At 39.2% G+C, this 13,050-nt stretch overlaps 2 protein-coding genes across 3 annotated transcripts in view; one reads left to right on the forward strand and one right to left on the reverse strand.

Moving 5' to 3' along the window:
• Positions 1 to 475: 475 nt before the first annotated feature.
• LOC106534706 (Krueppel-like factor 10) lies at positions 476 to 2,998 on the forward strand (the record flags this gene model as incomplete). The annotated part of the gene is given in 2 exon segments (XM_014031424.1): positions 476 to 1,232; positions 2,078 to 2,998. Coding segments are annotated over 2 exon segments (1,029 nt in total), but the record flags the coding sequence as incomplete, so codon positions are not given.
• Positions 2,999 to 4,519: 1,521 nt separating this feature from the next.
• LOC106534707 (antizyme inhibitor 1) overlaps positions 4,520 to 13,050 on the reverse strand; it is an 11,325-nt gene continuing 2,794 nt past the window's right edge. The window contains exons 3-12 of one of the 2 annotated variants that reach the window (XM_014031426.1): positions 12,721 to 12,930; positions 12,365 to 12,538; positions 11,370 to 11,542; positions 9,214 to 9,348; positions 8,970 to 9,051; positions 7,497 to 7,571; positions 7,158 to 7,323; positions 6,849 to 6,964; positions 6,549 to 6,766; positions 4,520 to 6,466 (exon numbers count right to left, since the gene is read on the reverse strand). In XM_014031426.1, coding sequence (XP_013886880.1) covers positions 6,352 to 6,466; positions 6,549 to 6,766; positions 6,849 to 6,964; positions 7,158 to 7,323; positions 7,497 to 7,571; positions 8,970 to 9,051; positions 9,214 to 9,348; positions 11,370 to 11,542; positions 12,365 to 12,538; positions 12,721 to 12,834 — 1,368 coding nt within the window. In that variant the 5' untranslated portion in view covers positions 12,835 to 12,930 and the 3' untranslated portion in view covers positions 4,520 to 6,351. Of the gene's footprint in view, positions 6,467 to 6,548; positions 6,770 to 6,848; positions 6,965 to 7,157; positions 7,324 to 7,496; positions 7,572 to 8,969; positions 9,052 to 9,213; positions 9,349 to 11,369; positions 11,543 to 12,364; positions 12,539 to 12,720; positions 12,931 to 13,050 lie in introns of both variants that reach the window. The other variant, XM_014031425.1, reaches the window with a different exon arrangement.

Raw genomic sequence — 13,050 nt, forward strand, 5'->3', positions numbered from 1 at the left:
CCCCCAAGATACCTCTCATGGACCCCTGGGGGTCCAGGGACCCCCAGTTTGAGAACCTCTTATCTAAGGTATGTGTGGTGGCCATCTTGAATCTGAATGAGTCTCAATGGTAATCAGTATTAGACATAAACCCACTGATTACTGCACTGCGTTGCTTCCAATACTTCTCTCATGGCAGGCCCCGATAAAGGAAAATATTTTGTTAAAATGTGTTAAAACCAAAAGTTGTAACACGCTACTGATGAAACCAAACATATTGATACAGTAGCATAAATGTTGACTTAGCACTCACAGTTTTGGGGTCCTGGTCTGATGCCCCTGTAAMCCCTTTCTTTGGTCTGGTCCTGACATTCATTTTATCTCCTTTTTGAGTCTTCTTTGGTTATAACATCACATTAAAGTAATAATTCATGCATTATCAGTACAATTTAAAGTATCTTATATTAAATCTGTGATTATGTGTTTTTACTTTCAGTGTATGACCCCACCACACAGCCCACCCTGCTCTGAAGCCTCCCATCAGTCCACAGTGCTGAAATTTCATCCCTCTTCAGAGGAGATCCCACGACACGCTGCTGTTCCCCAGAAGTACCAGTACACCAGTGTCATCTGCCACACGGCCGACTGTAACCGTCTTCCGCTCCTGCAGGACGACACACTGACCAGGGTTCCTCCTGAGGACCCTCAAACTGATCTGAACCGCTGYAGCCGAGACTGTGAAGGGACTGTTGCAACTCAGAAACCTCATGCCGTCCTGGGAGAGTCCGGACTGGATGATGAATCAAATACAGCTCAGTTCACTGCTCTGGAGCCATCCTTCAGTGGTTCTGTTCCTGCAGCCCCAACCGTGGTGCAGAAACCTGCCGCCACACCTGTCCCATTAGCTTTCACCCCCCTGCATCTTCCACAACAGCAGCCCCTCAAACAAGAGTACGGATCGCCACAGACTCGGGTGTTCCTCGTCGGGGGTCAGGTGGCGAGAGGCCCTGTAATGCTCCTGGTCCCTCCACCGTCTGTTTCAACGGTTTATGTTCAGCAAGCGGCRACAACCGCTGCCAGCACTAAGTTTGCACCCATCGCCCCGGCTCCTGGACACGTCCTGCCACCGCAAAAATGCACCTCACCCCGAACCGAAGCACCACGCGTACGCAGTCACGTCTGTCCACACAAGGACTGYAGCAAGACCTACTTCAAGAGCTCCCACCTCAAGGCCCACATGAGGACACACACAGGTGAGAGACGAGGGGCTCGACCGCTGCGAGCGTTTTTTTAAATCACACATCCACGGAGGGCAGAGGCAGACTTAGGAGTCGGTCCAGTTTGAGACGGCTGCCACAACTAATTTTAACTAAAACAAACTCAACTCAGTCAGTTTTACACCTGTTAAAGTAAAACTTATTGTGGTAGTAGACTCATTGGGCCTCATGCAAGAACATGTTTGTATTCTTATCCTAAATTTCTCTTACTTTTTGTCTAAAAAAAAAGCATTTTAAAATTTCTCCAAATTTCAATTAATGTATAATTTAAGTTGGTTTTTAGTTTGAGATCTTCATAATGATATTGTGGTGTTATACAACAGCATTAATAGCCAATTTAATATAATCTAACCAATTTATGTCATTAATTACATTTAAAATCTAATTCCAGTTCAAACAGAATAGCCTATTGTCAACATAATTATGGAGTGTGATTTATTTTCAACTCAAAATATCTTCAAACTAATGAAATGTAGTTATTAGTGAAGAAAATCCATCTGGATAACAGCAGACTGACTGTTCGTAAAATATACGACAGGTCTGGACCACTCGTGAAATTTGTTTGTATCTGAAAAAAATCTTACGAGAAAATTGGTGAATGCCACAAATTCTCYTAAATCACTCGTACGCACAAYTTMAGAACAAATCTGTGCGTACGAACSGTTCTTAYATGAGGCCCAATGTTCAACAATTTCTCCCAAAACTTTGGCATCAGCTCGTGGTGTCAAACCTGAACACATTTGAAATAAATAAAAACCTTTGATTTGATTTGATTGTTTGAACCTAAACGTGTGTACTTCATTCATGCGTRTGTCCAACAGGTGAGAAACCCTTCAGATGTAAGTGGGAGGGCTGTGAGAGGAGCTTCGCTCGCTCCGATGAACTCTCTCGGCACCGGCGGACCCACACRGGAGAGAAAAGGTTCGCCTGCCCGCTGTGCTTCAGCCGCTTCATGCGCAGCGACCACCTGGCCAAGCACGCCCGACGGCACTTTGTGGTGAGGAGGAAGCCCTGCTGGATGTTAGGGACCCCCCCAGCWGCAGAACTCACCCCAGAAGATAAAGCATCTGTCACTGTCTCTGAATCAGCCTGAAAAGGACCGAAAGCACAAAGACTATGAATTTGAAGAATTTGCACATACATTTTCATTTTAGCACGTGCCGCTAAAAAGTGGAGGTGAATGAAAATGATAAACCACTGGACAAATTGTATTTCTAATTTCCAGAAATTACTGGATGCATGTTTAGAACTAACTCACTTTTAAGTCGACCTAAATCAAGAAGTTGCCACAGTTAAGTGACCTGAGAAACCATAATAGCTACAGCTTATGGGGAGATAAGTGTAAAATGAAATAATTTTACTCACTTTGAGTGTAAAATCCTAGTTTTAAATTTTCCACTAACATTTTATTATTTAGCTCACTGTTCWTACAGTTAGCTATTTTTTCTGAATGTTAAATTTCCACGTTAAATGTAATCTAATCTAAAGATTTAATCCCAAATCTAAATGTAAAGTTAAATGTAAAATTTTGCCGGACCGCTGGTACCATCCACATTGTTTTCAATTAACACATTTAGAAATTAGATTTTAAATTGTCTAATTCCAGTACTAAATCGAGCACATCAGTGAACGAGAAGTATTTTTTTAGCGCATGCACAAATTATAGTACTTCTGGAACAGATCAGGCAGTGACAAAGCCAACATTAGCAGCGTTAGCACGTTAGCGTTTGCTCTTGTCACAGTATGATGACATCATAACAAAAGCTTCGAACTGATATCAAAGGATGCATTCAATTCCGAAATTCTTAAATGTGTTTTTTATCATTTAATGACAGTATTCAACATTAATTTTTATATTTAGATTTGTAATTTAACAGCATTTATCATTTAAATGTAACATTTAATAACAATTTGTGAAATGTAAGAACAGTGAGCTAAACAACAATAAAATGTTTGAGGAAAATTTTTAACTAGGATTTTCACTCAGGAAGTGAGCTAAATAATGARAATGTGTTACTGATGTTTTTTAACTTTCTATTTTACACTTGGTGCCATGTAGAAATGCAGTAATTTTTACAGAAATCACGCTGGATTCATCCCTGTTTGTCTTTTAGCAGAATAACAGAGCTGGKTAGGGTTTTAACAAAACTTTGAAAAACTAATCAGTTACAACTACTACAACTGATCAACCACTAACACCAACATGCAGTATTTTGAGGAATGATGGGCCTTTATTGATGCTGAAAACATGGCAATGAATCAATTTACATTTGATATTAAAAAGAGCATTAACACTAACTGTACTCTGTAAGTCTTAATATTTTTACTTTTCCTGCTGACCAAAGAAGGTTTAATTTGGTCTTTGTGTCATATTTAAAAATCTTCATAATATAAAGCTTTTGTTTATTTGTATTCATAAAGTATTACAATATTTTTGTTGTTACACAGCAAACATTCATATTTGTTCAGATCGTTGTTTTAATGTTTTTAAATACATCTATTTTGTAGGCAGTTACAAAGTTTTGATACACTTGATCAGGGGCGGAGCCAGAGGGGTGGCTGGCAGCCGATTGGCCAACCCAGGTGCCACCTTCAATTAATTGGCAAGTAGGTGGGGATTTTGGATTTACATTTTGATTTTTAGATTGTTCTCTGATACGATGTATGAATTTTTTTAGCTACATGTTTTAAAATGGCTGAATTGAATCACTTGGTAAAATTAGCATTAGAATCAGTGGTTAGGTAATTGGCATGTAATCATTCTTTGCTACTTCATTCATTTAAATCTTAAAATGGCTAAATTTTAACCTTTTAGTTAGCCGTGGTGGACATCTTAAATTTTAGATTAGCAATTAGGAATTAAGTAAAGATTGTTTCTAGATACATATTCACTAATTTTCAGCCTTGCATGTTTAACAATGGCTGAATTTTAAATTGTGACTAGCATTCATGTTGTTTGGATCATTCTTAGATATGATCACACAAAATCTCAGCTTTGGCATTTGAAATTAGCTGTCAGCCATCATGAATTTTCAAATCCAGAGTAATTTCTTTTATTTGCATGTGCCCCCCTAGAAACACCTCAGCCACCCATTGCAAAAAAAGCCTAGCACCACCCCTGCTTTTGATCTATGTTCTGCATGTTGACCGTGAGTGATTTAAGCTTTCCAGCCCRTGTCTGCATCAAGATCCCAGGTGTTCAGTTTTAACCCAGTGATGTTACTGCAACACCTGAAGTCACCGTTGAAAATAAAATTCAATCATTCAAGTCAATAAGGTCTTTTATTATTGTTCATTTTGACGAGTACAGCTACAACTTAACTGGTTCCTGTTCATTTACTGTTCTTAGGACTCGACTTCACACACAACACAAGATTTGTAAATGTTTGTGTCAGAAAATAATGTAAAACCCTTTCAACATGTTGAATGATATTTAGAATTACAAATAYCAGAAAGTCGACTTTCTTGCACCAGAACTACACTTTTAAAGATCTCTCATTTTCTGTCAGCTGATCTGGCAACCATCGGCACTTTCCTGGTTCCACCTGCAGCACGTACTGACTAATMATCCTGCTTTAGTATCTGGTGGCACAGCAGTTAGTTAGGAGAATGTATTGACAGATTACAGATTTCTTCCAGTTGTGCTTTTTTGTCAAACTTTCACATTTCAGCTCAGAAAACAAGTGTTAACATCAGACAAAATCAACTCAATACAAAATGCAGTTTTTAAATGAAAAAAAAATCAACAACTGGAAAAATCATATGTGAAGAAGTAATTACCTCTATGGTTAAATCACCAATTAACTGACTTATTATTATTATTATTATTATTTTATTTATTTTTGAAAGCTGAGTTCAGTTTCACTCGCACACAGACCACTCATTAACCACAAAGATGGTAAACCTTCCCCAGAGCGGAGGGGAAACCAAAGTTACTCCAAGAGCCAGAACATTTGAAGCACTGCAGGCTTTAACTGCTTCAGTTAAGGTCAAAGTTCACGATTCAACAATAAGAAAAAGACAAACAATGGCCTCTGCTCTGAAGCTCCCTGKGTAACCAGACAAAAGTGAAAACTTCTGGCAGATTTGAGTTTTGTCACATCTGGAGTAAAGCCAGTTCTTTTCAGATCCAGAACATCAGACTGACAGTCAAACACAGTGGTGGTAGTGTGATGGTCTGGGGATGACCACCAGTTTATGACCCTGAGCTCAAGCTCACCTGTGACTGACTACAAAAGTCTAATTGGAGCAGTAATTAGGATTAGGGGGACAGTTACTTTTTTTTAAATAAAAGGCCAAAGTGGTTTGGAGAGTTGTTTTTCCTTAATAACAATCCTTTACAAACTGCATTTATTATTTGCTTGTGTTATCTTTGAAATTACCATTTGTTTGCTGATCTTAAATGTGACAAATACAACAGAAACAGAAATCTGTAAGCGGTGAGCACATTGTCTCAGCGCTATACCTGCTGGCCCTCGACTTGTTCCAGCACTTTAGAAAGACACAAAACCACCAGCTGACTGGTGAACACTGAACATTTTGCTTCCTCCTCACACCAGTGGCTGTATTTCCCCGGGCTGCATCGACGTCTTGATGACGCGACTCGCTTCAAATCTGTAGAGCAGCAACGCTACACTGCAAGGTCCCATTTAGAAACAGTAAAAWTACAAACACCRTGTAACAGTGGAGTTAGGCTCTTATAGATAATAAATTATCCAACGAATCCAAATTATAAATACATGTAGCAAAGCTCCATAAAATATCAGAGACCTGTGTTTCTAAYATAAAATCTGCTTCCTTCATAGACGCACGTTTAACTTTACAAGACTGGCAACATCAGTAGAGCTGTAAATAACACGATATAATCATACGCCACATGATGTGAGCTGTAGATCCCAGGGTTGGATCTTCTGGATGCATGCATTCTGTTGGATTCAATCACAYGTTACATGTTTATGAGATGAAGAGTCCAGATCAGGCTGGTCCCCGTCAAACATTAATCTACACTACCGATTGAGTCCATCCCAGTGAAGTGTATACCAGAGGGTGCTAGCAGCATAAAACCAGTAAGAGAAGTAAAAAGCTTTGCTGGTTGCTAAGCTGGAACAGACAGAGCCGCCTCGGTTTGACAGGAGCTGAGAAAGTAAGAGGTGACTGAGAAGTTCTTCAGCGTGTTCTCGTGGGCGGCACCAGAATCCTGCATTTCAAACCTAGAGGAGGAAAACAAAACGCCATGAAATATATAAATCACATTTGTTTTCATCAAACCCGACATCATTTAGAGATACTTGCCAGTCTCTGGAAGATATGACGTAGTAAACAGGAGGCGGCGTTGAGCCAGTGGAGGTGGGGAGGGGTCGACCCAGGCTGTAGGCCCCCGCCTGTGTGAACAGAACCCAGTCTCCTACGCTGAGCTCAGGCAGCAGACAGTGCTCCACTACCTGGTCCAGGTCGTCCCCAGARGGACCCCAGAGGCTGCTGCTGAACACCGCAGCATCCACAGGCAGTTTCTGCTTGAAGGGATTAAAAACATCATTTTGGTCGTTCTTGAAAGTTTGATTTGGATTGTTAATTTAAGAATTGGAGACTCACCTTGTGAACAGACGGGGCTGAGATCAGAGTTTCAGAAAGTTTGCTGGAAAATGATCCATAAACCCCCTCACTCATGAAATACTGGAATTCAGGCTCATCATTGGGGGACAGCTCCTCTGTTCAAGAAAGAGGGAGACAAGAAGACTTTTACTGACATCAACCCACTTTTTCGTTCCTAAAATGCTGGGGAATTATTTAAAACGTAAATAAAAACAGAGCGCAGTTTGGTTTTATTTATATTTTACACAAAGTCCCAAGTATTTCTTAAGCACATTCTTTGTAATACTCTGAAAATGTCATATCACTGACCAGGGTCCTGGTCTCKGCAGTCACGAGCGACCACCTCTTTAGAGACGATGTTGACAGCCAGGGTGAACGCAGACGASACAAAAAAGCTGCCAGGCTCAGCGACGATGGAAACTCCAGTAGAAGAAGGGAAGTATAAATCCACCATGGACATCACCGTGCTGGTAATCTGAAGAAAGACAGCAGAGGCTTTGAGAAGTCTCCTTTAMACTCTGACTAATAAAATCTAACTCAGAAACTTTATTTGCTCAAAGAGAACTGATTAAATGTAAAACTGCAGACTCYTGAAACTGAATCCTAACTTCCTCAGTTTGTATAAAGAGTAGATGAAGTGATACTGACCATTTCCAGCTGGCTCTCAGATCCACTGAATCCACCTCCAAGATCCAGAATGTTCATGCTGAAACCAATTTCCTCCTGCATGACASACAGAGAGAAACGTAGATTCATATACAAATGAAAGGATAAAAGTGCTGCCTGGTTTCTGAAACTGAAGATTTTTAATATTCAAAGGATTGTTTTGGTTGTTATTAAGTGGGSCTCAAAGAAAAGCTATGAACAATTAATATCTTATCTGTTATAGATARCTTTCTGAACAACCTCAGTTTGGATAAAAAGAGTTTAAATCTGACCGAACAAGTGAGTTAACAGCTCTAAAACCAAAATACAKCTCCACTGTATTTAAACAGCTTCAGTCTCCTGGGATCTTGTGTTGGGTCACGAAAACAGTTTTATAAACTTTGAACACATTAACATTGAACACAATGTTAGAGTTTAGATACAAAAGACCTGGGTCCTCATGTATCAAAGAGTGTGCAGCATGAAAGTGGAAAAGTATGTGCACAGAAATATTCGGACTTATTAAGCTGTGCTCTCCTTTCATTCATACATCCCAGTAAACATGAAACTGAGCGCACGTAGGCTCCTCCCCGGACACGCCTCCAGTTTAATATGTAAAACAGATGCAAATACGCCCAACGTGTGTCRTTCTCCTCTCTTAGCTTTGGCGTCCTCTGGCTTCAGTAAACTGGTCACGTGTGAACACATACAGAYGGTGCTCCTCGCTCTGGACAGCAGCTGCAGACTGATCGGTGTTTTCACCTGCAGTTTCTCACAGCGTCACCTGGGATCGCCGTACATCAGGAAGAACGACCTGCTCTGCTCTGCTCTGATTGGCTCTGGTTTGCTTTATATGCTGAAAGCAGCGTAAGTTTAATCCTTGCATCATAATTAGATTGGATGGCTTTAACGAGACAACAACCAAAAACAACTTGAGTTTTTTTTTTTTGTTTCTTCACATTTTTACAGATGACAACAAACTGAGAACTTTAATCCCTGTAGTGATCATACTGCTCTATAATTAGACTGATCTGAATCTGGATCTGTTTTGAACTAAATTTGGACCTGTTATTTTTGTTGTGCAGTGCCCTGAGATAACTTTAGCTGTGAACTGACTCCATAAAAATAAACTAAAATGAAATGGACATGCTTATTCCTCTTGCTGGACAAACCCAAAGCTGCTTCAGAAGTGCTGCTGCTGATTAAACTTGAAAATAACCACAGAATTTAAAACATGTAAAACAAAACTGATGGGATATAAAGATTATAAATATAGGGTTCAAATGAACCACTTTGATGTTTTGGAGACTGGACTGGGATTTTACAACAACCCATCTGGTTTTAGCTACACTTGAAGTCGCTGTTGTTCAAGATAGTTTCTATAAAATACATTTATGCAGAACCTTTCCATAAAAACCTAATTCCCAAATGTCTGAACTGTCCCTTTAATAAAAAGTGACAACCGGAATGTCTTACCGCCATATCAAAGATGCATCGGGCGTCAGAGATGGCGTGAACAAACACCTGATCGTCCTTAAAGCAGCTAGAAATGTGAGACCTATGACAGATAACAGTTAACAGTCAAGCTGACATTGTTAAAATAAAATGAAAAGTACTTTTTTTTAACACAAAATTTAAATAGTTAAAAATGACCATGTAGCCTGGTGGTGGTTCAAGTGTGTTTTGTTCCAAGATGAGTTTTGTAATCTACAGATCTCACCTGACTCCTACAACCTGCACACCCAGCTCCTTGGCACTCTCCAGCAGGTGTCTGCAGTCCTTCAGGGAGCAGCCAAACGTCATGCTCAGCTCGTCGTCAGGGTTAGACGCCTCTGTTGCCACCTGTAGCAGCAGCCTAAATCACGTACGAGAAACAAACRGTTTATCGTTTTGTTGAGAAAATAAACCCAGATTTAGAGCTCATGGACTCGCGCTGAAGGCATTACTTCTTCTTTATGTCCTCCATTCAGCCTGAATGTCCAACCTGTCCTGTACACAGCTCACACAGACAYGTCTTTATAAAGCACAAAAAAGAGAAAAGTTTCTGTTTTTCTTCACCAATAGTTTAACTTCATTCATTTTGTGTGGCTCAGTTTGAGATTGTTGGAAAGAAATATTTCAGGCAGTGGCGGACGCAGGCCGTTCTGGAAATGATAAGTTAGCTGAGCAGTACAATGAAGGTATGTACTGAAGATAAAGACTACACAGCAAAGAGGAGAATAAAAGTTCATTACGTTAAAAAATTATGTATTGCCACCAAAAAAAAATGTGGAGGATATTTTCAGTTTCTGTGAAACTTGAGGGAGTTCTCACAAACAAAAATTAATTATGTTCTCAGGAAAAATTCACAAATGACTGAGTGCAAATTCTGAAAAGCAACTTCAGAGGGGTTCACTGTATTCTGGGTTCTGAAAAAAATAAAAAAATAAAAAAAATCACGAGTTGGCAGAAAAAGCTACAGAGATACTCAGTATTGGCTGTGGTCACTAAACTCTGCAGGAAAAGGTCAAAATCTTCACAAAAGGAGGCACAATGGGCCTCATGCAAGAACCGTTCGTACGCACAGATTTGTTCTTAAGTTGTGCGTACGAGTGATTTAGGAGAATTTGTGGCATTCACCAATGTTTTCGTATTCTAAGATTTTTTTCAGATACGAACAAAATTTACGAGTGGACCAGACCTGTCGTATATTTTACGAGCAGTCAGTCTGCTGTTATCCAGACGGGTTTTCTTCATTAATAACTTTATATTTTCATTAGTTTGAAGATATTTTGAGTTGAAAATAAATCACACTCCATAATTATGTTGACAATAGGCTATTCTGTTTGAWTTAGARTTATAATTTTAAATGTAATAATGTAGACTACGACATAAATTGGTTGAACTAAAATAAATTGGCTATTAATTTTGTTGTATAGCACTGCAATATTAATATGAGGTTTATTGAAGTTTTGAGACATTTTAAAATGCTTTTTCTCCAGAAACGCATCCTACACTTCAAGTCCTGGTGGGGGTGTGTGTGTGCGGTGTTCTGAATAAGTGAAACGTGCAACACAGTTGTTTACACTGAAATTAAAAATATTTGACCAAAGATAAACCGGAGCAGGACTACAGAGAGAGATAAATATGAATTCGATTTTTATTTCTGACAGGAGACACGACATTAATAGCAGTCATCATTACATTCCTCGGCTTTAAAGTAGATCCTTTAATTCCACAGCTGACGCTGATAAAAATTACTTTTTTTTGTGGATCTCCRAGAGCAGAACTTCCATCTTCGAACTCGTAAAGTTCTTCTTTTTTACTTTGCGATGTCACTTATGAATGGACACTTCCTGGTATGTGTGGCAGGAAACGTATATCCTTATACAGTGTTTTTTTGGGGTGGCAATTATGTAAATCACCTCTCCCAATGCACGAACACCTGATACACATTCATCAGTTTATGTTCCTCATTTACACACTTTTCCTGAAGATAGAGGAGTTTGTTGAATCTGACGTGACATGTTCGTACGAACCCTTTGTACGAATAAAAGTAAGAGAAATTTAGGATAAGAATACAAACATGTTCTTGCATGAGGCCCAATGTTTTGATTAGTGGCTGTATCGTTTCCACTGGTACCTGACAGTAACATGCTGCTAACAGTAGTAGGTGTCGTTTCTCAATCAACAGCTGCCAAAATAAAAATAAATAAATAAATAAAAAAATAAAATAAAATAAAATAAAAAAACAGGGATAAATTTTTGAAAATCAAAAATCAAAATTATCCATGAAATTTGAATAGGATGTTTKCTTGAAATCTCCATCCTTAATGCAAAACACAAACAGCAGCTTTMAACTCAAACGAGCTCTGGTACAAATTATTAAACACATACTTGGCATTGGGGTGGCAGCGAGAAATCTTGCGTAGCTCTGCTTCGTTGTCACACACCAGGAGGTCAATGCCGTTTTTAGCAGCGTATTTTATCTGGGAGACCTGTTTGCAAACACCACCGTAAATGATGTCTTCAGAGGGAATACCATGACTCTGCACCAGCTCAAGTTCAGCCTGAAACACAAGGAGACAAAGACAGATCCCAATAAACGTATATATTTGGTTTAATATATATATATATATATATATATATACACACACACACACATATATGCGCATGCACACATGACTGATGTATTGTAAGTTAGATGTATTCTAACTTGTTCAAGGACCCCATAACAGGTCCTTTGTAAGACATTAAGACCATACGATACAGTGAAGCCCCACAAAGTTGTATTTCACAGTTTGCAGACAGACTTTGGCTGATTTTTTTTTTCATAGAATCTACCTACAAGTAGTTTGCAACAATTCCTGTAATATTGTAGAAACCAGACAGTAATAAAAGGAATGCAATTTTTTTCCCTCTTGTGCTTTTTCAAGCTAAATTAATAAGAAAAATATAATTTACTAATTTTATAACATAAATATTAATGTAAATTCAGCTCCATAAAAAAAAACACAATACAATACAGTACGTGACGCATGCCCTGTGCCTATACTCCACCTGTGGCACAGTATTTTCACCTTCTAACAGTTTACTGCAGTGGCGTGTAGCTGCTAAAACTGTTGGGCTCTTGTGTGTTTCAGTTTGGTTCTTACCACTTTATGATGCCATCTGGACTTTTCAAGACTTTTAGGGATGCAAGAAACTGATTAGTTTGTCATCTGCATGTAATTAATTCTACATCCTGTGGACCATATATTTTTAATGTAAACATATTMAATTTACAGCTGCTTGATGTGATCAGATTAAGGGGCAGAAAAGGCTTTTAAAACAAACAAACTAACTAACTAACTGGTAACAGTGTTCATACAGTACATGTTGTGAAAGAATACCTTGTTGGTGCAYGTGAAGCCAGAGCCAAAAGCAGCAAGAACTTCAATCACAGCTGGGCTGCTGTTGCATCGAACAGAATAGTAGGGTCGGATTTGGGACATGTGAGTTCGCCAGCGAACATGCTGCYTCATTATGACCCCCAGGTCYGCTACAAAGAATGCATTCTTCTCAGACTGGGATAGGAAGAAACACACACAGGGATAAGTCAAAACACAGTGTGTACACCTTTCAATGTGCTGTATACTATAAAGCAGTGAGCAACGAATCATAATATAACTGGTTTGAAAACTATTTTAGAGCAGTGACAAATCTGGGGTTTTATTAAAAGATGTTCTGTTACGGTGGACATCCTTACCAGAGTTTGTTCATCAACGTGATTGTCAATCACATCAGAAAGGGTTGTGCCTCCATCAAGGAGGCTAACAGAATACTGTGGCTCATCAGCGATTCCCTTCATCCTCTCAACCATTTTCTTCTAATCCGACAGGCATAAAGAATGAGGCTGCTTCAAAATAGACTTGTTGYTTCCTCTCGAGCCCCCGGTGTCCTAGATTACTGCAACAAACTGAACAAGAAAAAGACAAAACTTGACATGAAACACAAAGTCTCATAGCCCAACTGTTCCATCATTTAAAGACATTGGGCCTCATGCAAGAACCGTTCGTACGCACAGATTTGTTCTTAA

Source organism: Austrofundulus limnaeus, unplaced genomic scaffold (assembly GCF_001266775.1).
Source record: "Austrofundulus limnaeus strain Quisiro unplaced genomic scaffold, Austrofundulus_limnaeus-1.0 Scaffold1249, whole genome shotgun sequence".
Taxonomy (NCBI): Eukaryota; Metazoa; Chordata; class Actinopteri; order Cyprinodontiformes; family Rivulidae; genus Austrofundulus; species Austrofundulus limnaeus.